Source organism: Apteryx mantelli, chromosome 10, assembly GCF_036417845.1.
Source record: "Apteryx mantelli isolate bAptMan1 chromosome 10, bAptMan1.hap1, whole genome shotgun sequence".
Lineage (NCBI taxonomy): Eukaryota > Metazoa > Chordata > Aves > Apterygiformes > Apterygidae > Apteryx > Apteryx mantelli.
This window is the reverse complement of record NC_089987.1, coordinates 1,877,208-1,902,959: the sequence shown is the minus strand read 5'-3', so window position 1 is coordinate 1,902,959 and position 25,752 is coordinate 1,877,208. Positions and strand designations below refer to the sequence as shown.

At 56.3% G+C, this 25,752-nt stretch overlaps 2 protein-coding genes across 6 annotated transcripts in view; one reads left to right on the top strand and one right to left on the bottom strand.

Annotated features, from left to right (window-relative positions):
* Nucleotides 1–25,752, bottom strand: part of ANKRD11 (ankyrin repeat domain containing 11) — a 168,118-nt gene that overhangs the window by 12,999 nt on the left and 129,367 nt on the right. For all 5 annotated transcript variants that reach the window (XM_067302349.1, XM_067302347.1, XM_067302351.1 and 2 more), the window contains 5 exons: nucleotides 20,124–20,262; nucleotides 4,629–4,799; nucleotides 3,106–3,309; nucleotides 1,012–1,154; nucleotides 484–631 (listed from right to left, as the gene is read on the bottom strand). In XM_067302349.1, the coding sequence (XP_067158450.1) occupies nucleotides 484–631; nucleotides 1,012–1,154; nucleotides 3,106–3,309; nucleotides 4,629–4,799; nucleotides 20,124–20,262 (805 nt within the window). The remainder of the gene's footprint in view (nucleotides 1–483; nucleotides 632–1,011; nucleotides 1,155–3,105; nucleotides 3,310–4,628; nucleotides 4,800–20,123; nucleotides 20,263–25,752) is intronic.
* ACSF3 (acyl-CoA synthetase family member 3) overlaps nucleotides 1–25,752 on the top strand; it is a 178,353-nt gene that overhangs the window by 113,913 nt on the left and 38,688 nt on the right. The window lies entirely within an intron of this gene.

Genomic DNA, 25,752 nt, shown 5'->3' with positions numbered 1-25,752 from the left:
GGCACTCGCGGGGCAGGCTCTATCAGTGCACCCTACTAAACACTAGCCCAGGAGCACGACCTGAAAACGCCAGCGCTGGTACAGCAGAGCTCCTTGCCTCCCTAGCTGGGAAGGGAGGGAAATACACAACATGTGCACTCAAACTTCCTCCTTTCTATCAACAAGCTGGAATATTACTGACATTTTAAAGGTAAGACATCCATTTACCTGCAATTGGCTTCCAATCCTACATCTCGATTGCACCAGGCAAGTGATCTCAACGTAGGCTTCCAGGGCAAACAGCTAGAGCTCCCGGAGCTAAAGGCTGGTAGTTATGTTGTCTGAATTTGAGAGTTACAGCTACAGATGGACTCCTGACCGTGACAGCAGCGTGCAGATATTCTGACAACAGTCTAACTTCACTGTCCTCTTAACGTATCTGTATTAACAGACAGCTGCAGGCCACAAACATCACTCCCATGTTCACATAAAGGTCAATCTCACCTGTTGAGCTCTCTTCACTAGAGGGATACGTGGTCTTTCCCAGGAGTAGATTCACCATGGTGGGGGAATTAGCTACTTTTAAAGGTGTTTCTCCCTTCCTGTTGCTTTGATGAGGATTTCCTCCATAATGTAACAACAATTTCACCACCTGAAAACAGAAAATGAGACTTGAAGATGAAGATGCTCATAAAGGTGTTTCAGTCCTAGGCTTTTTGCAGAGCTTTCAGATATGCAAGAAAAGCGGGGATGTCCTCAGGCTACAGAGTAGCCTCTCCTCAGGCCACAGGACAGGCCTTAGGACAGTAAGAGTCACTGATAAGAAAGGAGACAAAAAATGGCAACATGAATTAATTTGGGCAAGAAAGAAGGGAGAAGAACTAGATGCAAAGCTATGCTGCCTCTCTTCCCCACCCCGGAAGAAAAATAACCTATTCTCCTGCAAAGGGGAACACCAAACAAAACATTTAACAGCACTGGGGCAGGGAAATTCTCATTAAAAGCCAGCCACGAAATCCATCAAAAACCAACCTTGAAGTGCCCATTATTCGCCGCATCGTGCAGCGGGGTGTCGTCGTCCAACCCCTTCGTGTTGACTTCGGCGCCTGCAGCAAGCAACTGCTTTGCAACGTCATAGTAACCCCGGTTACACGCCTCATGCAACGCTGTCCAGCCTGCAAGCAAACAGACACTCGTAACATGGACATCATCTCTACGGAAAAAAATTAAAACCGGTGAAAAATATCCTCCATCCACAGAAGCTATAGCTGCCAACGTGTCTGGGTGCCCACGGCCCTGATGGCCAGCGTGACTGTCCCCCGACCAGCTCCCACGTGGCGCAGCAGGGTCCACGCGACCAAGATGCTCTGCACAAGAAACCTGCAGCTCTGCCTTGTAGCCCCAAACACTCACTGGGTGAATCCATCCCACTCTTCCCTTTGGCAGTGCAACGTACCACAGACAAATCATCTGCTAGAATCGACGCAGCTCTGGGAAATCAGAAGGCAAAGTTTTGTGTATGAAATTCAGAGAATTGCTTGGGGAAGTCGGATCTCAACTCCTATCCCCTCTGCTGCTCCTCCATAGGAGGAACACCGCTGCTTGAGTCAGAAACGAGTTCTGAACTGCAGACGTTCCTCTGAAACATCCCCCACGCAGACCGAACAAATATTTTCTGCCTGCTTTCCAAAGCAAGCAGCTCTGCCACCACAAACAGGCCCCGATTTCACAGAGAAGCCAAACAGCAGATCTCCACAGTAACAGCAGCTCTCCTTCTCAAACAAACCTCTGAAGAATACAGAATGAAACATTTTATCATGTTCAAACAGACTATTTTTAAGCAGAAACTGTTTTGAAGTTTCCCAGCGAATGTGTGTGGCTGCTGAAGTATTTTGCTGATAGTGTCGTGGGAGCTTATTCAGATACCTTCACTTGGAGCATTAAAAAGGGGCACCTGTGACCAAAATTAATCACAACTGATACTTCAGTCTAGCACTGATATTAATCATACAGGCAGAGGAACACGCCTATCTATTTATAGCCAAAAAATCGTGCTAAGAGAACGGTAAAGAGCAAAGTCAAGCTCTTGGAAGTGCCAGAAGAAAGGCTGCCTCATGCTAATTCAGCCCCCTCGTGGGTACGGGAGCGCAGGAAGGAGACGCTTCATCTCACGACTACCATTTCGCTGCGAGACTGTTCCCTTCCCAGGGCTCGGGCGAACGAGCCGCCCCGCAGGCTGCTTTCCTCTCCCCGTTCTGCACGCGGCCTCCGACTCAGCCTTCCCCCCACCAGAAGCAGGAGCTTCACAGCCCGGCTAAATGGAGGAGACGGAGGTGCTATCACATCCGGGCGAGGAGCTGAGGCTCAGAGAGGAAGCTCCAAGCACTTTCCGATTTGGATTTGCTGCTGGAGCAGCTCGGAGGCTGATCTCCCCAGGGCACGGCACTCTGCGCGCCCAGCACAGCTCCCCTTGGGCTGCAGGCTCACGTTCTGCACTTAAAAAACCAAAACCCAGAGCGCCGCAGCTATTCACCATTCAACTTTGGAGCGATGATTTTACAAGCCTAATGTTTTTAGTATTTTTGTGCATACAATTTCTTATGTTTTAAGTAAAACAGAAGCTAAAACAGCCCACCTCCCTTTGCAAATCCTCCTCCAGACTTCCAAGACAACACCCATGTGGGAGGGAAGAAGCAAACAGACAAGTGGGTCCCTGTCACGGGCGCAGCACGCGGAGCTGCGACAGCCCAAGGAAGCGCTGCGGAGCGGGTGCAGCTCAGCCTCTCCTCTCCTCCCCGAGCAGGAGCAGGCAGTACCGGCAGGACAGCCAGAGAACTTAGCTGCCAAATTCTAACACGGGAACTGATGATTTTCAAGGATTTACTACTTTGACAAATCTCTAGTAGGTTTTTTTTTTAAAGGACAGCAGGACTTTTTCCCCCCAAAAGGGCAAAATTATTTCTGGTTAGTCTCCTCTTTATAAAAGCAAACCTGTGCTATAAAGAAAGTATTTCACGGCTGGTAGGAGCCGTTCTTGGAGAGGGCGCATTCAGCCAGACGGGAAAACGTACACACGGGGGGCTGGCTCCGCGGCAGCGACCGCCGTGCCGCCCCGGGGCTGCTCACCTGCAAAGTCTTTCACGTTGACGTCTGCACCCTCGATAATGAGCTCCTTGATGCGCCGGGCATCTCCTCGGATGGCAGCGCGGTGCAGCCGAGTCTCTCCCCGCTCGTTTCTCTTATTTACTTTATCTTTGGTTTTGGAGGCAGAGTTAGGAGTTCCCTTCTGACAAACTGTAGACTGAGAGGGATGCTTTGGTGTTGTGTCAACTGCAGGGAGGAGAGAAACACAGTGAAGAACTGCAACTCAAAGGAAGACCGAAACCCTTAGAGGGAGCTGTTGCAATATGTTTAATCTTGCCTCTCAACTGAAACGTTCGCCACAAGGCACCGAGAGGCAACTGAACCTCGGAAGTTGATGTGAAGACAGAGGAAAGCCTGTGTGTGTACAACACAGATATTAATTGCAGGCTGCCAAAGCCCACTGGAGAGAACTGTAGTCCTTGAAAAGACTGTAGGCAATAATCCCACGATTTAGAGTAGACAATGCATCTCCTTACCCTAAAACCTCATTTCCTAAGGGAAGTGGCCTCTTACCGAGAACACGCGAGGTCTGAGCGCCCTGGGAGGAGAGCGCACATTTCCTGGGAGAGCAGCTGAAGGCTCTGAGGCTACGCAGCTCCCCCCTCCTCCCCAAGTAACAGCGACATAAGCTGCTAGATTTGCGTTAAGAACAACAAAACAGGTGGCTAAAAACTGCAACGTTTGTGCGTAAGATGCAGGCACAAATATACAGATAGCACAATGCATCTAAAAACCCCAGAGGGGGTTGTATATGCAACAGATAAAATTACTAAAACACAAAATCCATGGTAAACACATTCCAGCTGCTCTGTGTCTCAGGTTACAGTGTGCATTGGTTACCAGTTTCATCCTTTTTCCACAAGAAGCAGCATTCAGCCCGTGGGACACCTCTTTCCACTACTGCCTTATCCTGGGAGCGACTACCTGAAGGATCGGCAGTCCCCGGCCACGTGCAAACGCCGGTGGCAGTCCGGCACGCTCCACGCCTGTGCCCAAGCCCCCCGGGCAGCCACAGGACCGGGGTGTCCTGCTGCCTGGTGCCAGAGCTGTGCTTCTGCACAGGGCCCCCAAAGGTGCCCCCAAGCCCAGCACCCAGCCCACGGTGCTGGAAAGGGGCAGTAAACCAGCCCTTCCGCACCTCTTTGGGCAACACCGGTTACTGCTTTGGAACCGGAGATGTTTATCAAAGCTCGGGCAGCTACATGGAGATGGCAGGAAACAAAAAGCAGCCAAGAGAGAAAGGCGGGCAGGAGCGAAGCGCCTCCGTCCCGCAGCTTCGCTCCCAGACGCCCTGCTTTGCGTTTTCCCCAGGCAGCAGAACTGAGCTGAGCCCCAGCGTTCGCCTTTCCGGGGTGGCAGCTAATCTCCGCTGGTGCCTACGATCTGCTCTACCTACCTGGTAACTGATGTGGCTGTGCACTGCGTGGTCCAGGTACCCGCGAGTCTCCTGCAAGCTCACGCACGTCCGCCCACACCCCCGAGCAAAACCACGCTTCGGCTCTCACCTGGGCTGTTTGCAGATTCCTCTGCTGTCATCTGCATAAGCAGAGCGACTTGCTGGCGCTCGGAGAGCGGGTAGCCGGCCCGGATCCCTGAAAGGCCCATTCCAAACAGCAAGCCGGGCTTTCGCGTGGCGGGCTCCTTCTTGATCCTCTTCCGTTCTGGACCCTGCTTTTCTGTGATGCAACGAGACACAAAAGACAGGGAGGTTTCATCCGTGAACGTCACCGTGACTGAAAACCACCATTGAAAACTCACAGCAGCTTTCCAAGTCCGTTTCAGTATTCCACAAATTACAAGCAGCCTCTGGTGAAGGAAGCATCCTCGTGGTAGAAGCGCTGGGGTTTCCCAGCGGCGGCACCTGGGACGGACGCCCTCGCTCTCACCGCTGCCGTCCCAAGCCCCGGGCTGTCGGCAGCCTCCGCCGCCAGCGTGGCCGACGGACGGGCCCGGAGCAGGAGGGGCACCTTACCTCGGCCTCTCCTGGCGCAGGTCACTGGCAGCTTTCTAACGGTTTTCCTCATTTTTTCAAGCTTTCTCCCCCTCCCCCTTTCACTCCCTTCTCCCCCCACCTTCAAACAGCAGCGCAAGAGGGAGAGAAAGCGAGTCCACAGTGGCGGCCGCTGCCAGTACTGTACCTTCCATCTTGCTTCTAGGAGCCTCCATGTCATGCCATGGTGCTTCGAGGAACGAACACAGCCTTATGCCACCACAGCATGGACTGAACTGGAGGCATCTAAAAGCATCAACAGAGAGCGCTAACGAGACACAGGCTAACAGCTCGGAAACGTTGCCACCTCACCCCCGTATCACAACCAAGTCACGGACTTTGCATTCAAACCACCACGACACCGTGAACCCCTGCAGGGACGGTGCTCAGAGGACAGTGCCCGGGCAGCAGCAGGCTGGTCCTCTCCTTCCAAGGAGGGACGCCAGCGGTTCGGCACACGGGATACACCTGAAGTCAGGCAGATGAACTGCTTAGCCATAGCCGTTCCTGCATCTCCCCCTCTGGAAAAACCAGGAGGGAAGGAACCTAACCCCTGTGAGAAGTCTGAATCTAGAGCTTTTCTTAAGCAGGCTTCTGATTTTCCCTGTGCAAATATTGATCCTTTTCCCATACAAGGAGAGTTAGCAGTCCTTCCTACGTGTTTCTCGCTTGCTTGCTGATGCTCCTATCTGGAGGAAGCAGCAATTCTGCTGCACGCTCTTCAGCCGGTCTGCAGGGCAGCAGAGTCCAACCACAGGGATGTATCAGAGATCAAAGTTGCAAGGTGTCAGTTTAGGAAATAAAAGTTAAGTTTCCTTTACTGGTGCCAACCAAACACGGGAGAGAATATGCATCTGCAGAGCAGCACAACAATGCCCTGCCGATAAGCCAAGTCACATGTGCCTCAAACTGTCCCAACCCCCCCCAAAAGTGTAAAGACGACATGGGGGGGGGGGTGCGTGCATGTGTGAGAATCCCTCCTTGTTCATACCTGTCTCTAAAGCACTGGTGTAAGTTGATTTTAAGGCTAACTGCACAGTTCACACTGTGTACAGAGCACCTTAGGACAACAACAATATTCTTAGAAGCCACATACAAAAGTTACGAAATGCAGGTGAACAGTTCCTTGTCCCAACATCACATCCTCGAACGCCCGTTCAAATCAATGCCAGGGAGATGCGGCTGGAGAAATCCAAGCAGCAAAGTACCTCGCTGTATCGCGGACATGCAACAAAAACACCAAGCGCAGAGGAGTGTTCAAAGCCTCCCTGCACAAACCGACACTTTGGTATCGAACCGGCCACATCTGCTTTTCAAGAGAGCGAGCCCTGCCTGTGACTTTGAAGCGCTACGTAAAAATCTTTTTAATGAAAAAAAGTTTTAACTCTTACAGTCACCAGAGCAGGGCCCTAGCAGACTCACCCCCGGCAGGGAAGTGATACTCAGGACGCTGCCCGACGCGGAGGACGCAGAGGGGCTTTCGTGGCAGCACGCCTGCCAGGAGCTGCTCCCCCGAAGAGGATCACCTCCAACCTGCAGCACTTGTCGGTGGGCTGACGGCACAGCTGATCTCCAAGCCTCTCGGCGAGGTAGCACAGGCAAGGTCTCTTCTGCTCAGAAGTCTGAATCTAAACACGCTTATTATTTTGCCGGAGATATTTTGAGAATCCCAGAAAGCAAAACAAGGATGATACAAGGAGTCTCAAAAATAGGGTTTGCAATCATGTAAACGTTTGATAACGCTCTCCAAGAGACAGAGCTTCAACTCTGAAGCAGCCTGGGAGGGGAAACCCTACCGAGAAACAATCCTAGTGTCTGCCCACCTTCCCTCCAGCGTCCTCCAACTGGGAAGTGGGGGGATGTGGAGGTCCAGGTGGATTTGCGTGGATCGAACAGATGCAAGCTTAATGGACTAGTAACTGCATCCATTTTCTTCCCTGGCACATCTGTGTAATTGCAACGCACGGTCAAACAGCATCATGGAGGCAACTCTGAGCACACAAGCTGCTTAAGCTCCAGCTGCAAGCGGGGGGACGCCAGGGCCATCGTCCCCGCACCGCGCTGCCTGGGCTGGCTCCCACGGGGCCGGGCTCTGCCCTGCAGCCCGGCCTGGCCACGACACTGGGGACCTCAGTGACGACCAGAGGCACCCGCCTGGGTCTGGCAGCCTCGCGAAAGGCAAACGGGTTAATCTGCCACCGTTAACCTGTCTCTGTTTGTCATATTTGTCATTTTGTCAGATTCCGTTATTTAAGTGACCTTTATCAGACCAACGTTTTAAGAGTTAAAAGAAAAAAAAATCACCCTCTGCTCAAAATCCTCTGCTGACTGTTCTGATTTTAGGATCACATTTTCCTGCCTGTAACATCTCATCTTTAGCACTGCGTGAAACCACGCAAAACCATCACAGAAGCTGAACAGGCAGCTCAGCTGTCCAAGGCAGAGCACGCACAGAGCTACAGCAATGCAAACAGGCCGACCCCCCGCCCAGAGAAACAGCCTCCAAGTCCCAATCAGTTACGCTTAGCATTATTTATAACGGTGGGTTAAAAAAAAGATGGAGATACGTATGTTTTAAGAAAGACATGTCTCTTGAAATCAAGAAGTTTCTGCATTGCACCTGAACAAGGCATGTATGTCGCTGACAGGCTCAGAGAGAACCATATGTTCCTCCCTCAGACTGCTAACGGAGCTACGAATCCATAAGAATCAATATTTCTTTTCTACTTTTTAACATCGTTATTCTCGCTGGTACCGTGCTGCACACAACCTCTGAGCAAAACCTTTCCCCCCGCACCCGCCTGCGAACCAAGCGGGATTCCCAGTGAATCAGCACGAGCCTTCGCAGCAGCCAGCTGAACAGAGGACAGGCCAAGTTTTGCATCTGTTTACCACTGATTCCGCAAAATCAGATTTCAATGCAAAAGCCTCAAGCTCCGATCAGCATAAGTTCTGATATCCGGTAATTATTCATGCGTTCGGGGTTCAGCAGTTGCATTCGGATGTGCACGAGCACGCGTGCCCCACTGACGCTGTCGAGGCAATATACTTCTGGTGAGCTGAGAATAACGTATGCTACGTAACATGGTTCCCTTTACCTATCTCGGGTTAAATTAGACTGCTTAACGGATGTTAAGGGGGATCCTGAAGCGGAACGGCTGAAAGTAAGAGGTATTTTCGATCACACGGTGTTAATGTAATGACCCCTGCTGGCACCAAAGGTCCTAAGTAGCCCAGGTGCCGTTCCCATCACTAACGCGGCTCGTGCTAGAAACCTCGGCCGCAAAAAGCTGTCACAGGGGGGAAGCTCTTCCTCGGCCAGTACGGAGCTTGGCGCGGCAAGCAGCACGCCGCCGCTAGCGCTGCGGAAAGCCAGCCGCCCCGCACCCGCCGGGCCTCGGAGCGCCGGCCGACGGGGAGCCAGGCGGCACTCGACCCGGCCGTCTTTGAGAAAACCCTGCCCAGAGCTCGCTGTCTCGACAGAGCCTCTGCAAGGAATCCGAGCACGGCTAAACGCGCAAGGAACGGGTTCTCCAGGGTGGCTTTTTTGGACTGAGTCTAACCAGCGGGAAAACCTATAGCAGAGCCAAGGGGTAAAACGCTGCAACGGTGCACCGGCAATCCCTTCCTAACGGGATAAGCCAGCTCCGCATCCCGCCGGCGGCGCAGCGAGCCAGACCTCGTCCGGGCTTCGTTACTACCGAGCACTAACGACTCTGCGTTGTTACAAACGCCCAGGAGCCACCCGGGATATGTGAAACGCGAGGCCTGATGGAAAGCACGGGTACCCCAAGTTTGGGGAGCTGGTTAGAAAGCAGCTTCGGGAGAAACGCTCCTCTTGTCCCGAGCATCCGCAGGGGCGCCGGAGACCGTCGGTGCAGCAGACTCGCAGGCGCAGGCCTGGCCCTTCCCACGCCGTGCTGGGGCGCCTGAGCCACCGCTCACTCGCTCCTCACCGCGTGATGCGGATGCACCATTCCAGCTGGATTTCGCTACTCTGGATACCCCTCCATCCCACTTTAAACTCTCAAGGAGGAAGACACGCTAGTTCTTCCCCATCCACAAGCCTCACTTCGGAGGAAGGAGCCTGCACGACTTCTGGAGGGAGCACGCCGGCCACAGCAGCCGCCCGCCCACGGACGACGGACAGATGGACGGACGCGCTCCGCACAGCGCCCCTGCCTCGGGGCAGCCCCTGCCCCCGAAGCCTGCTGCCGCTGCCGGTCGCATCGCCCCGATGCTCCGCCAGGGATCCTCTCGCTGCGGGCAGGCTTCCCTCGTCTCAGAGGAGGGCTGACTGATGTTCTCGGCACGCACGTTTAATTGGGCAACGCTTTTCCAAAGGAAACGCTGCCGGTTACACAACAAAACATCCTCCTTACATCAGCTAGGCTTGCTGCCTCGGTCCTGCACCGGCCCCTCGGCGCTCGCACATGGCAGCAGCCTCGTATCGGGCTTTGCACACACAACGCCTGCACGCCGGCCTCATTCTCACCTCTTTTCCCTTGCAAAACTGTCCCGGTCTTTCAACCACCTCCTTTCTGGGGATCCCTCCCTTCCCTGCAGGCTCCCTCCGTTGGCATCGCCCTGCCTAGGCCTGGCCACTCCAGCGCGTCTCCTCGGAGGGAGCAGAGGGCATCGCGGTGCAGGACCCCAGCGGAGGCCGCGCTTGGATCTGCAGGACCACGCTGCCCGGGCCAGGCTGCCCCTTCATTCAGCTGTGTCTCCATATTAAAAAACTTGGGTTTTTTATATTTTATTAAAGCACGTTCACAAATTCCAGAAGCACACACAGCAGAGGGGCCGTTCAGCACAGCTCAAGGCCTCGCTTATCCTAACAGCCGCAAACCTAATTAGATAGCCTCGGCGGGCACGTACGGCGGGGCGCCCGAGCCGAAGGCTGGGGCACGGGGTGCCCGTCCTCCCGCTCAGCCACCCGCCGCGGCCCCTCTGCCTCCCCGGGAAGCCTCCTCTCCGGGGCAGAGATGCGACTTTCCGGCCACCCCTGCACGAGCGTCTGCACTGCACCAACGCTAGGACAGCGCTCAGGCCTTCTCGTGGTGCACAGCCGCCTCTCCGGGCTGCCGCGCTAGGAAGAAGCAGAGCGGGCGCGAGCTGCAGCCCCGCTGCGCCTCGCTGCAGGCAGATCGCTTGGCCAAGCGAGGCCCGCAGCCACTGCGCCGTCAGCAAATCCTCCCCGCGCGCCTGTCCCCGGCCGCTTCCGTGCAAAGTCCGGCGGGTCAGGTTAAATCCGCCAGCGGAGACGGGCTTATACTGAAGCACTGGACTTTGCACCGGGTTCCTCGGCTTGCTCACCAAGCTGCTAATGGAATAAAAGTCTCCGGCAGAGGAGAAAGGGCGGCAGCGCCTGGGGATTTCTTTAGGCGTCTCCAGCCTGGTGGGGATGCAGCTCGGCAGACCTCTCCCTGCAGCGCGCGCGGGGGGCCCTGCCTTGCTCCTCCTTCCCACTGCACAGGCCTCATCCCGAGCGGATCATTTCCATCAACCATCCGCAGCTGGATTCCTGACTAGAGCTTTACCCTTAAGAAGTCACGGTTTTGTGCCAGGGAGCCCCTCCGACCACGTGGCACAAGCCACGCGCCCTCGCACACAAGCCCTGGGAACGCGCGGGCGCTGAAGGAGAACCCCGGGCAATTCTCTGAAGCCGCGTTTCAGTCGCCCCAGCAGCAGAAACAGAGCTAGAAAATGAAATCAGATCACGGGAAAGCGGATAGTTTTTTAATGGCTTAAAACACAATTAAACTCAACCTGCCTGCAGCAAGAAACAACTCCGCCCGGGCAGCTCCAGGAGCTACGCCAGCAGGCAGCGCGCCCCGCCGGTCGCAGCTCCTCGCCCGGGCAGCCGGCACCGGGGTCGCATCCCGCAGCGGACCACGTCCTGCCTTCCCTGCGCACCCGGCTCGGCGCCAGCTGCCTCCCGGCGCTGCTCCGGCCGCATCCCGCCTTGCCGCGGGGAGGGGGACGAAGGTGCTGAGCACCCCCTCGGTCCGTGCCGCTGCGCGGCAGCCCTAAAGCACAGCTGCTGCGTACGGGTTGCACACACGGGAGGGCTCCTCGGCGTGTACGTGCAGGGGGAATTCACGACGAGAACAGGAACGTTTCCATCAATACGGCTTGGCTGCCGCAGGCTGCCAGAATGAGCCTGCAATTTGCAAAAACTGATTGCAAAGTTCAGCTGAAAAACCCTGAATCCCTATTAATTCTGCAGTTGCAGAAATTTCCTCCCCCACAGAACATTTAACATTAAAAAGCATGTGATCAACAAGATAAAAATAAATTGAAAAGTGACTGCCGAGTTCTCGCGCTCCCTCGCTGTGATAAGGCAGAGAGGGGCCGACGGAGGGAGCTGCAGAAACGCGACTTCTCCACGCGCTCCCGCGCAGGAAGGAAGCGTCGCGCGGCGACAGCACAGGACCTGCGCCGGGAGCTGGCGGCTCTTCCTAGCGCTGCTGCGCACTGGCTACGTGACCACGGCGCTTCGCTCCTCGCTGCCTCGCTCCCCCGAGCACCTAAAGGATTCCCCCCCCGCCACTGCACTTCCGGCCTCGCTCAGGGCCGTCTCCCGCGGCTTCCCCATGCGGAGCGCTGGAGCAAAGCGCAGCATTACCCCCTTCACCCTTGGATGGTCGCCTGCCGACCGCCGCAGCGCAGAGGTTAATCCGCCTTTCTGGAGCGTTTGGGAGGAAGCGGGTTGCAGGCTGCATTTCCCAGTTGGATGCATAAGGAGAAGGGCAGGGCTTTGCGGGGCCCAGCGCGTTCGGGGTCGGAGCCGGGTCTGGCACCCGGCACTGCTCCAGCGCGGCACGGCGCTCGGGCGAAAGGCAAGGGAGCGCAAAGGCAAGCACCGTCGGTGGCCTGAAGGGCAAACGGGAAGGCTGGGGAAGAGCCGGCTCGGAGTGACGCGCCCCGGCCTCCCGCGGCTCCCTCCTGAATGCCGAACCTCAGCACCGAGGTCGAGCACGGCCCCGCTCAGCCTCGCGGACGCGAAGCCACAGAAAGGCTCCGAACCCGCTTCCCGGAGCCCGACCTGTCCCACGCAGCACAGAGCTGCAAACGGAGCTTTTTTCATTCTGGAAAACGTTACTCAGGACACGTTTCTGTTTTTCACCCGATTTAAACGGGGAGCTTACCCGAAGAGCTCGGCTCAAGGGCTCTGAGTTTCATCAGCTCCTGCAAACTCCTCCTGCTTCTAATTAAATGCTTTTCCACGGCACCTTAGAGCAACGTTCAGTAAATTAAGAGAAGCAGTCGCCATGGGTCTGTACCTCCGCAAACAGGAATAATAGCCCCAGCAACGCCCCGGCAGGCAGGCAGCGCACGAGGAAGGGCAGGGAGCAGGGAGCTGTCTCCCGCCGGCTGCACCGCGCGGGCCGCAGCGGCCCAGGGCCCGGCTGCTAGCGCCCTTTTCGAGAGGCCTCCCGAGATGAGCCGCACCGCTCGTTCATCTGTTTTTAAAGAAGCTCTTTCGCCGCTCGCCTCAGCCTTCTCCAAACCTACCGAGCGGACCTTCGCTCCTGCATCGCTGGTGTTTAACTCGAGGGTTCTGCTCCGCTCTCGCTACCGACACTTCGCTTGCGCTGACGCGAGCAGGAGCCGCGGATGCAAACTTGAAGGCGACAGGAGGATTTGGCCATTAGGCCGCAGGTGGGTCTCGCGCCCGAAGCAGATCGCAGGTCAGGTTGGGCCGCGCGAGCCTGGCGGTGGCCGTCCGGAGGTCTCGGAGCACCGGGGGCTTCCTGGGGAGGCATTCAGGGTTCGGCCGCCCGCACGCAGGCTCGGCACGACGCTGGCTGAACCCCGGGCCTCAGCAGAGAGCGGGAAGAGAAAAGAGGCAGGGAAGAAAGAAGAAAAGTGGCGGCGATGAAACATCTCTGGAAAGCCCCTTGCGAGGCTCCCGGCAGGTCGGGCACCGGGGACTCCAGCCCGGCGCTGCAGCCGGGCAGCACGGCTCCTCGCTCCCCACCAACGCGTCCTACCCTGTAGTGCCAAAAGCATCTGTTTAAACAGCTCCAACATGACAATACACATATATAAGGTGGTACCCTGAGGAAAAATACCGTTTCCAAATAAGCAGCTCGAGCTGAACATCCCAGCATCGCACGGAGAAACTCACCGTCAGCTCTGTTACGACTTGGGATTTTCAGCAGTTTATTCGCCAAACAAGCCCACAAACGAGATCGATAAGGATAAATAAGAACGGTGCAGGCAGCCACAGAGACTGCATCAAACCCGGAGAGGACGCACGGGCCTCTGCTCTTCCGATCCTCAGCCTAGCACGCATGAAACGGCTCGTTTGTATTGCGAAGTTGCAGGAAATGAAACGTTTTTGGAGCACGTCAGCTCAAAGAAAGGGGAAAAGCAGGTTTAACCTGAGCGACAGTCAGGCGCGTAGGAGAGGTGACGGTGGAAAGGGAACAGCCCCCGTTCGTGGCCGCGGCCGCGGCCTGAGCGGGGGCTGGCGCCCACGACTCAACGCTCGCCCGCTGGCTCGCGGGGGGCACAGGACCTGCAGGCCCCGACCCCAAGGTTTTCAGTATTTTTAAAAGCGTAATTCAGCTAGAAAGCTTTAATGCTGTGCCCTAGGTAGCCTGCAATCCAAATATCAGCACTTTCCTCAAGCTGGACTTGTAGACAAGACAACGCGGTTGTGCAGAGATGCGTAAACGCGTCTTTTCACCAGAGCGGCCATTTAGCGACAAACTGCTGAGGGGGGCTGCAAGCTTTGCAAGAGCAACCACGGGGTTTGTGTCAGAAACAACAGTCTCAATGCTAAATAAGAACAATCCTGAGAGCGAGCAATTTTCAGGTCCAGACCCTTCATTCACCACGCAAAAGAGCGCGCTGGAGACGGGAGGAAATAGGGGAAGGATGCTCGGCACGACCGCCGGGCCGGCTCCTTCCCACCCAGGAAGCGGAGGGCAGGACACTCTGCAGACAGCGCTGATAAAAGCTCTTGTATTAAAGAAAAAGCCATCATTGATAGATTTCGGTTCACAGAGACGCAGCACGCTGCAGCCTCTCCCCCTGCATGCTAAGGAGGTGATGCAGGGGGGAGGAGGGAGATTTATGGCAGCTCCCGTCATAAAACGACCTGCTTTTCCACGCAGCCCTTCCCAGATGGCTAACGTGCACGGGGAGTTTCTCAGGGCGATGCAGAGCCCGGCGTTCGCCAGGCTTTCTGCACTGTACCGGCATTATGGAGCCGGCTAGAAACGGAGAAGCTACGACATTCACTCTCTCGCCGGTTGCTAGGTGAGAACAGTTTCTCGACTATTTTAGTAAAAGGACTGAAATTATACAACCAAAGAAAGACCCAGCGCAGCGCAGCCCATTAGAGTCCCCCAGCTGCACGTACCGGGCTGGAGCCAGCAACGGGAATGCACACAAACGAGAGTTTCATACGCAGATGCGGGTTTTAGCAAGCCAGCGATTTGCTTCTCACGGCTTCGCGAGCCAGCGGGCGACGCGGGGCCCAGGCCCGCTCCCACGCGGGGTCGCGCACGCCGCCGGGCGCTGGCGAGCCGCCACCGCCAAGGGAGGACGGGTCAGGTCGTCTGATTCACCGGGCGTTTTCTAACCGAGCAATTAGCGTCGTGTACTGCGCGCGGGGGCTCGGCACAAGCGGGGCGCCGGAGCAGCAGAACTTTTAAGCTCTCCAGCCGGTTCCTGCTGCCCGGGTGCAGGTGAAGCCCAGGTCCTCCAGCACCTCCCCAGCCAACGCAAACCGCCTGGACGGGGCCCTCTGCGCCCTCGCAGCTCTTCGAATCGGGAAAAGGTTGGTGTGCACCAGCTCAGAGGGGGCTGCCCGGCGTTGGGTCTCTCCCCGCCGCCCCCCACGAGCAAGACGCTCGCGTGCCACACGCCCCTGCCCGCCACGACCGGCTGAGACGCCGATCAAACAGCACGAGATTGCACCAGATGCAGGCGGTGCCTTCTTTATTTCTGGCAAAGATGCAAAACTGCTGTTCTCCCGTCCCCAGCCCGGGAGCCGCCTCCCGCGCGGTGCCTGCGGGGACACCCAGGCCCGCGGCGCCGACGCGTGGTTCGACTCCGACCGCTCTCACAACAACGACGTCGAGCAATGCCGAGAAATCCCCCGACCCAAAGCCCCGGCGCAGCCCAGCCGTGCACCGCACCGCCCCTCCGGCCCGGCAGGGCCCGAGCGTGCCGACGGCCCCGCTGCCGCCCGCAGCCGCCCTCCCTGCTCCGGCGCCGCCGCGTTTGTAAAGTGCTTGGCCCCTGAACGAGCAAGCGCTGCCGGAGAAACGAAGATCTGCATGACAAAACGTTTCCAAATTAGAGTAGTTGAATTTCTCTGGTGTTTGGGGGACTTTTAATAAACGAGGCATTTGGTTCCGTAATAACACCGCTGTGGCTGAGGTTGCGTGCATCTGATCTGTAATTCTCCCCGACAGAGAAAGAGCAATACGCATTACGCTACATTTACATGACTATTCAAGTAAGCACAAGCACAGGGCGGCTACAGCGCCTCTATTTTTACAAGTACATTCAAGCCTGGCACTACTTAGCAATGGCAGGGTTTGCACATGCCCTGGACAAAACCGAGCTCCCCCCTTCAGTGCTCTGACTTGGCCAGCAAACACGCACACAACCCGTCCTCCTAGAGGCTTCACACGAGCCTAAAGAGCAGCAGCCGAGATGGGGGGTTAGAGGCGAGAAAAAGCAGCAGCAACCCTACCCGAGAGGGCTAAAAAACCTGCCGTGCAACCCTCGCTCCACTCAACTGAATCATCGGGGGAAAAGGACTTTCTGCAGGTGAAGGGGTGGCTCCGGACACCGAGCGTTGCTGCAGACCGGCAGTTTTGACCCAGCCTTATTCGGGTCCTTCCAGCTCACAGAGGCTGGATTTAACCCAAAGTGCTTGGGAGGGTTTTATTAAGTCCTCGCTCTCCCCGCGGATGACTAAAAGCCTGGAAACCACAGCTCCACCTTCCAAGAGGCCATGGGACTTGAGCAAAGTAACAGCCTTAAATCTTCACGGTAAAGGAACTGTTCTCAGCAAGACCTGATTTAACGAATGTTGTATTCTGGACCGTGCGTTTCACAAGCCGACCTTTAAGCAGCGTTACCTGACTCGGTACACAGCAACGCAGAGCAGTGAAAAACAAGTCAGCGATCCGACTGCTCTCTTATTTACTCTGCAGCCTGCACAGGAAGATGGAGAGCGTGCAAGCGTAGCGTTAGGAGTCTGGTGCCTTTGAGTCAGCCCATGACTCAGCCGGCAGCGCCGTGCAAAACCGCGCAGGAGAGGCGAGCGTCAGGAGGAGGTTAGCTCCGACCCGCGCGCCGCGCGAGCCAGCTGCTGCCCACCTCTGCCAACCGCCTCACCCCAGGTGCTTTCCCAGCAAGACCGTGCCTTGCTCCCTGCTGCCTCCACAACATACTCCTCTACATGCTTTTTAGTATTAAAATTTGCTAATCTGATTCTTTTTTTTTTCTTTTTTTTTTTTAATGTCTAACCTCCTTTCAGCACAGCACATAAGCGAAGAGCTGCGCAAAGCTTCGCAAGCCGCTTACGCTCCTGGGGGAAAAGCCAGCTTTACTCTTTTGGTTTCTGCGAGGCGGCTCCAGGCTGCTGCGGCTCCGGCAGGGACCTCGGCGTGCTACAGACAGCCGCACGCAGAGGGCGGCCCGTGGGTTGCACGGCATCTGCGGGGAGCTGCTACGCGAGGGGAAGAGCAGGCAGAAGGCAGGGGAAGGCTCAGGCAGAGAGATGCTGCTCCCAGTGCTGAATCCGTAACATGCACAGGCTGGTGGAGGCTTACAGCTTTATGTAATTTATTTTTTTTTAAAAGACAATCTATTTAGTTAACTCTAAGGGACCTTCAGGCCAGGATTTGTGCTCTAGAAGCCATTTTGAAGGAGATGATTTTAGAAGAGCTAACACTGTGCCCAGGCAGTAGTTTCAAACGACGCTTGCAGGCAGCATCTCCCACCCCCAGGCCGAGACGGGCTCAGGGAAAACCCTCGGCGCAGGGTTCGGAGCGCTCGGTTCAGCTTCGCGGCACAGCAACCGCGCGCCGGGGCGGGCGGGTGCTGTTGCAAATAAAAACAGATTGAGACTGAAATTGCTTCCTCTCTGAATGCACTGGCACCCCGCAAGTGCTGCGAAGAGCAGGGCGGGAGGAAGGGCAGGGGAGCTGCCCCGCTTCGGGACGAGCCACGGATGGCTGCCTGCAAGCGCGCGCCTCCGCCAAAAACACCCGAGCGGAGAGGCGACGGGAGAAGACGGCCCGTCGTCTCCCGGTGAGCTCCACCGGACGCACCTCGTTGCACGAGTGACTGTGCACGCAGGGCTCGGGGCGCCCTCGGCCTCCCGGTGAAGTGGGCAACTTCGGAGCACGTAGGAACAGGCCTCTGCCTGCCACGCGAAGCCAGGCCAAGAAACCCAAGGATCCCACGGGCTGCAACTCCCCGCGGTGCAGCGGGATGGTGCAAGAGGGGAGCGACGCGCCAGCATGTCTCTCCCACCTCCAGCGTCCGATTGCCGGAGTAGAAAGTCTCACCGAGGAGAAGCAGGCGCTTGCTAAGTATCAGCCTGGCTCTCGCTGCGCCGTTTATCCACGGCTCCCTGCTGCTATCCGCTCCCCGGCGCCTGAGTCACTTCCTTGCTCCCGGCTCAGCCGGACAGGCTGCTGGAGACTCGCCGGCACCTTCCCAGCGCCTGGCGGGCAGAGCTGGTTTTCACATGCATCTTCGAGCCCCGGCCACCCTCTTCCAGCCCCAGGCAGGGCGCTGGCACCTCTGCGCACCCCCATCCCGGCAGGATCCGTGTGGAAAAGTGGGGGAAGACAGGCCCGAGGACAGTTGCACGCGTGCGGAGAGCAGAGGGGTAGCACAGGAGAAGACAGGCGGACGCGTCTCGCACAGGCGGAGCTGCTCTTCCAAATACGCCCCAAAACAGAGCGCGTCCCCTGCCGACAGCCGCCTCCTCCCGGGGACGGCGCGGCACCGGCTCTACCCGGCCGCTCTCCTACTCCGCTTCCCTTCTCGACCCAGCCGGCGCGACCACCACTGCGGCCAGAGACGACCAGAGCTTGGCCTCGCCCCGGCCACCCCCCATCCCAAGGCGACCCTCCTAAACTTATTCAAGTGAGACGCTACAGCACTGCAAACCACCGAGCTGTCTCCCAGCCAAAGCACTGCCCAGACCCCAAACCGCCTGTTGGGAAAATGAGTTAAGACGCCCATCCCGGGCTGCAGCACCGCGTGCTCCCCCCGAACGGCCGGGGCCGCCCTTCTCCCGCAGCTGCAAGCCCCGGTCGATCCACCGTGCGATGCACTCGCTCGTCTGCACGCCAGGAACGCGGAAACCATGCTTCTCCCTGCCGACGGCAACCGGGACGAGCCATTCAACTACATGAATTCACGTTTTGAAACTTTCTCTCAGGACACCGAGTTCAGCAACTGAAAAAATTACCATTCGGCACAAAGAAACCCACAGAAACGCATGTCCGCCCCCGAGGACGCGAAACGGCACGTGCTCGCCGACGAGCCCGCCCCCACCCAGCGCGGTCCCGCTGCGCGACCGCGGCAGCGCTGGCGACCTTTGAAAATCCGCCCCCCCGACTTCTGAACCGCGCTAAACCGGTCCACAGCTCGGTGCCGACCGCGCCACGCAGGCTGGAACGCAGCGCGTCGCATCAGAGCAGCTCGCGCGCTCAGCCGGAGCATAAAAACAAAGACGAAAGCCCCGAGTCGGAGAAAAAGCTCTTCCCTTCACCTGTGCTCCCCAAGCGCTTCCCGACGCGCACGGCTTGTTCCACGCATGAGCTACCACGAAAAGGAAACCTGCTCGGTGGCACCCGCGCTGCCTACGCAAGCACGGCACCAAACATCAAACGCGGACACTGAGGTTTTAGCAGCTCCTTTCTGTGAGATAACCCAACGGTCCGAGAGGTCCTTGCCATTAAGGAAGCTTTCTAGCTATTCCCTCAACCCAGTTTTATCCCGTTAATCCTACAACTGCCTGTGGATCTTCTAAATCTCTTCCTCTTCTATACGGTAGTCTTGCCATTCAGTTGCTTGTAGGCTCATTTCCCCCAGATCTAAACTCTTGAGCATTTTTAAGCATATTCCCATCTTCCAGCGCGTTTTATCTCCTTTCACAATTTGCGATCCTGACCTGGCCAGATTGCAGACACTATTTCCAAGTGCAGACTTCCGAGTAAAGTACAGAACGGACCTATATAAACCTTTATTTATTAAGCCATGCCTACATTGACTTTTCTGTCCAACATATATTGCAAGCTAGCTTAGGGCACATATGCGGATACAATCGTGTAGGTTCCTCTGTACCATATCTAAGCCCTCTGCAACCAAACAGCATTATTTTCTCTGTCTCCAAAGCCTGCTACAGCTTTTTCCAACTGCTTACAAAGCAAACAGCGCATTCAATTTTTCTGTAGCTGTGTGGGGGCCACCTATGCAGTCAGGCACTATCGTGGTGGCAGAGCAGAGCCACATGCTTCTGCCACAAGATGCGACCTGCCCGACCACAGCAGAGTCCAGCTGCACCACACACAGCAGCACCAACGCTTCCCGGAAATCAAGCGTTTACCAAGGATGTGCAGCTCAGTCGTGCTGCAACCACAGACGCAACCTTGACAGCCTCAAGAAAAATGGGGCAAACGGGTCAAACTAACGTCCTTACAGTCCAGTGAATCACCCGCACCAGCTCCAAAGAGTCAGCGTAAATATTCAAACAGGCCCAAACGGTCACATTACAGAAACCACGCCACCAGCGCATCACTGTGATTTCCAGGCGGTTTTGCATTTGCTTGACAATGCCTGTGCACACACCAATAGGAAATAATTTTTCAGCTTTAAGAGAGCAAAGTCCTTTACCAAAAGTTTAAAGCCCAACTACGACAAAGCATCAGCAGTGAGGCGTACCGATACGCACACACGCACAACATGTACATATAGCAGGCTCACATTTAGATGGTGGAATATGTAATTTCTGTACCTGTATCCGAGTCTTTTTGATCTCCATTTGTTCCGACAGTGAAAGGTAACTTCCGCTTTGTAGCTCTCTCTTTCACCTCTTTGCCGCCATCATTCCGGTCCAACTTTGGAGTCTTGGTCAGAGAAACTTTATCTTTATCCTAGAAAGGAAAGAGACATATCAGCAAAAGCTTTCCCTGGATTTTGCTGCAACGGAAGATTGTCAGCTCCCTGCACAGGCTTTCTGCACCAGAGTTCAAGCTCATACGCCACGTGTCCCGTCCTCACTACCGTAGGTTTCCAGGCTCGGATTTTAGCGAGTCGCAGAAATGAGCCTCCTGCGGCTGAAGGTTTTACGGCCCGCTTTTCTCTGCGGTCTTTGCACTGCCGTCTGTGGGTACACGGCTTTTTCCCGGGGGTTGGACCCAGCTGTCTCTGCAGGAAGAGAGAGCGAGGAACGGCCACCGGGAGCCACGCGCAGACACGCTCTGCTCGGCCACCCGGCCGCGGCACCAGCAGACAGCGGCCCGACACACCATCTCCTTATTAAGGCAGGAGAATTAGTCGCAGCTGCTGAGACACCACACCGAAGAGCGCAGCAGACCTCTGCTGCTGTGTGCTTGGGGACGCCTGCAGCAGCGTTACTTCCTTTCCATATAAGCTGTAACACATGTGCATAAAGCTCAGCTGTCTGCTGATAAGGCTGGTTGTTTCACCAAGCTAAAACGCTCGTACGCTGCTACAGAAGAGCGAGGCCAACGACAGCCGCGTTACACAGTGCGAAACCCGCGGCCAATTCGCACAAAACCCAGAGCTAACACTGCGCGTGCAGGCGGGGGTGAGACGCAAGCGCGGGAGAAAGAGGAAGGTGGCGGGCAAGGCTGGCCCGGGGCACGGCAGCGTTCCTGAACAAGCTGCCCCTGCCGCTTCGGAAGCGTTTGCCGATCCCGAGCAGGAACGGCCGGCAGCAGCGAGGGCTGCGGGTGCGCGTGCAGCCCGCTCCACGGGAACGCAGGGACCCAGAGCGACGCCGAAGCTCATCTTTCAGCATGGAGAGCTGCGGGCTTTTCCTTGTGACCTGCAGTATTTCTAGCACGGGAGTGTAGCATTACTATTTGAGCTTACATGATAACATGCTTCTCTGGAGAATATTCTGGCAGTTGATAAGCCTGCTAATGTTACTGGCCATTTAAAGGATCAGCACGCCAGCCAAACACGTTTAAAAGGTTTGCACTGTATGCATCACTACAGCAATTTGTACCAGAAAGGCCAGCACAGCTCTCATCGGCAGCTTTCTCCATCAGAAAGCAAGAAAGCTCCATGTGCTTCCAGCCCTGCCTGCTCTCCTGTAATTACCTCAATTACAGGGCGAAGGATTTAACAGCAGCTAACATCCAGCAGCAAGCAAGCAGCTCCACGAGCATCGGATCCACCAAAGCTCACGCTCCTGTAAGGTTTGTATTTTGGGGTTAATCGTCTCTGAGGCCCAAATATGCGCAAACACCAGCTGAAGCGTTTGCAACGGTCGAGACATTGGAACAGCCCCTCTCCCGTGCACGTTCCCTGGGGTCGCGCAGACATGGCGCTAAGCTGCAGAGCTTTCCTCTTCTCCGCAGCTTTCCTTTCCTTTCCACTCCCAAATCCCCTCCGCCAGCCCGGCCCTCCGGAGCGCAGGGAGGGCGGCACAGGCTGAAGGATTTTGGCTCCTGAACTCTGGGCTTTTCCCCACCGGGTTTCACGAGGAGAAGCCACCGTACCTGAAGGACAACGCCAGCTAGACCGCACAAAAGCAATGAGACGCTGCCCAAGTGCCGCCTGCTTTGCACGCGCCTCGCGCGCTTGGGGCGGCTGGATTTTAGCACGTGGCCAGGCGACGCTTAGCGGGAGCGGCAGGAGGAAACGCTGAGGAAGAACTGGGAACGGGACGGCGTTACCGAAGCAGGGAGACAGGCGATCCTTCCCGCGCGAAGGGCGAACGCTGCCCCGCAGCTGGAGCTCCAGGAGTTCGCTACGCTAACGATGCACAGACCCTAGCCAGGCTTTTGTAGTTTTGGTATTTGGGAAACTGCATTATTTTAAGCAAGTGCTCCAGGTTTGCTCGCTGTACCAGCGCTCTAAAAACACGGCCAAAATGACCAGCGTGGTGATAAATCTGACTTCAACAACCCAGCAAAACCCAGACCCTAAGCTTGAGGTATAAAGTTATGCTAAAATAAAAGAACGTTAATATTTTAAATCCTGCAAGGCAGCTGCTGGGAGGTGAGGGAAGCCGAGCCAGCAGCAGCGCCCTCGTGCTCGGAAACCCGGGCACGCTGCCGGCGGCATCCGCCGCGTCCCGGCCGGCGGCTCTCGAGCCGGCGGTCACAAGACCGCGCCGTCACCGCTCCTTCCTCTTTCTCAGTTTCCATCTGGTATCCAGACTTCAGCGGCAGATTAAAGAGAAACCATGGACTCCAGATCAGCTCGCGCTGTTTACTTGTTCCCTCACCCAGCCCCAGTTTACAGCCCTCGCCGCACGCAGCGTTAAAGCTGCGTTCAAGCCACCAGGTCCCTGTGAGCCGTGCTCCGGTAAAATACCGGGGCCTAAAAAAATGGATTTGGGAATCCCGTTTTTGGTGGGGTAAGCTAAACGAACCGGTCTCCCAGCTCAGCAGCTCGATCCCTGACTAGCAAAGCTGCTTTGGGGCCGGCTGGAGCCCGACGCGCTCGGCCGAGGGAGCGCGATGCTTCCCATGTGGACCTGGAAGAAGGAGAGCCTTGTTCCAGGTAAGGCCCGGGCAGCTTTTCCTCATTGCACAAGGTATCAGAGCGCCAGGACAAACTCACAACAGCCAAAACAAACACTCCAGCGTTTTGGTTAAACATTCTGTATTTAAATACTTTTGTCTTATTTTTCTGATGTGAACAAAAATAGTTTGCAATAACAAATTATGCCAGTTTTATTGCCAGCTGCAATTCTGAACGGATCAGACACGTCAGTGGGGTCAGGGACAGGTATCAGTTCACAGGCAGAATCCAGAGAGAGAGAGAGAGACCGACCCCCTTCAACAGCCGGGGATGGCTGAAAAGCACTACTTACAGCCCGTCACTAAATTACTCCTTGTTTAAATCGAGTCAACAGTCAAAACCGCCACCGACCATCGTCCAGGACCGTCGAACTGCAAGCAGAAGCTTTGCCCTTTTCCCTCCAGACGCCTGTTTGCACGCCAGCTCCAGCGGCAACACTGTACTCAAAATCCATCAGCGCTGTGCTAGCGTCATATCGCAACAGTATTCGAGAAGCAGCGTTAACGTGGGGTAAAACATTATCCTCTTTGGATATGAACGACTGGAGAGGCACGACCCTGACATGCCCCCGGAGAACTTCAGAAATGCTCATTCAAGGCAATCACCAACCCAACAACTTTTAATGCTCACATGCCCTTAAAGTCAGGGCCTGGGACAACGGCACGAATCCGCGTTTCTCCTCGCACCGGCTCGGTGCTCGCGCCCAGCTGCAGCTCCCGCGGCGCGCCTGCTCCGCGCAGGGCCGCGTGCCGGTGAGACCCCGCGTTCTTGGCACCTCGCCTCCGCAAGCGCGTTCGCAAGTCTCGTGCCCGATACCTGCCGCTCCGGCGTGCCGGTACGGAGCAGTGGCGTATCTCCGAAAGGCAGACGCTCCCAGAAGACTGCTGGAGATGTTTCGGTCACAACCGACACTTCCCTGCATCAGCGGCTGGGTTTGTTACCTGCACTTCGGTCCCCTCGTCCGTACCCTTCGGGTAGGCTTTTCCGCAAACCGGGACAGAAACGCACTTTTTGCTGGCTTTCGTAGCAACGGGCCAGAGAGCTGGTTGAGCTCTTGGCACTCAGCAGCGGGATTTCCTAGATTTTGAGCATTTATTCCAGACTCCAGTTTCACGTTGAGAACTCCAACAAGAGGTCAATTGTGCTTAACACAGAAAATACGATTCTTTCATTGTTTGTAACCTTAAAATAGACTCGAGCTGGAGCGAGCCGGTCACGTCCTCTGCCGCCCGAGGCGCGCTCTTCCTCGCACGCAGCCCTATTAAGGGCAAGGGCTGGCAGCACCGCCACGCTTGCACCCCAACCTCAAAGCTACGTTACTGATGCGTTAAACAAACCATCAGTTAAAACAGGCGCTTTGAGAACCGAGTCTCACGAGTGTTTCCAAGTAACAGCGCAGCAAGCTCATCTTTATATGGACATCTCTTCCCAAGCAGAAGGGGCGCAGCGTATATCCGCGGGGGATGCGGTGACGGAAGCGTCCGCGCCAACAGGTAACGCGGAGGCACGCGGGCAGGACGGCGAAAACAAGGGCCCGAGAGAAGGGCGAGGGGAGCGAGAGGACGGGTGGGACGCGGCAGCCGAGCAGAAGCCAGCCACAATCCGCCCGCGGCTGTTCGTGATGGCCCGCTGGGGACGTCCCCATGCGAAAACGCCCCTGCAGCGGGGAACCCGCCACTGCCGCGTGCAGGGGCGGCGCGAGGCGTCCCGCGAGCCAGCAAGTTACCGCGATATTGTCAAAAGCTCTGCGATGGAGCCAAGAAGAGAAATTAGACAAAAAAAGTCTTCCCGGCCACGAAGGTGAGCCCAGTACGAAGAGTCAAAACGGCCGTGTGAATTCCCAGGGTCGGACATGCTCAGACAACGGCCCGTCCGCGTTTTCCCCAGCGCTCAGAGCTGCTAATCCAGTAAGTTTAGCAAAATTAAATACCAAGGAATGAAGGAAGCCACGGCAGTCCAGACGCCGCTTTGAAGATTAACTCGTACAAGAGCACCGCGATAACTTTGCATTATAATCGGAGCAAGGAAGATCCAAACTTTGCTCTTCTGGAAAGCAGCTACCTGTCGGGGTAATTTCCAGATGTTGCACTGAAATGACCACAGGGAAATTAAGGCAACCTGGGGAATAATATTCCTGAAAACAACGCGCGGTCTCATTTTCTTGTTTTAAACTTTGCTTCTGTAATTATTTCCAATTTTGTAATGAAGAATGTAGTCCTGCTCGACTAAAAGCTGTTTTCGTCCTGTTCGCTTGTCTCATGTTTAAACTAAGCTTGGATACCTCCCAAAGGTACGAGAACCGGGTTTCCCAAAAGGAGCAAACCCAAAGGGACCGGTGCTGCAGAAGAGCTGTGCGAAAGCCTACGCGCAACGCAGGCGCGGGGTCCTCGGCGGCCGGAGGCCGTTTGGGGGATGCGGGTACAACCGAGGGCGACAGAAACAAGTTGCCCTTCGCAGGCATTGCCGCAGGCTGCTTTGGCGAAGGGCAGGCAGCAGGCCACGGCCTCAGGCAAAACCCCCTCCTGCCGGCCGAGTTACGAGTACGATATAGCTGAACTCGCCTCGAGTTCCACTTTAAAGGATGTATCGCGAGTTGCCAGCGGTCGTCAGGCTTTGGAAGGCAAACTCATCACGACCGGCCGCCGCCGCAGCCCCGAGCGCAAAGCCACCGCGGCAGGAGAGCGGCTGCAGGCTCGGCCCCGCGCACAAACCCCAAAGAAATGCATGCTGCCCCCCGCGAGGCGACAGCTCGCTTTACAGGATGGGCTGGGCATCCGCAACTCCCTCTTCCCTCCGGCCGCAGCAGCGGGGCCGGGACATTGGTGCCCACACGTGCACCAGGCACCGTCGCCTGCCGCGGCGCC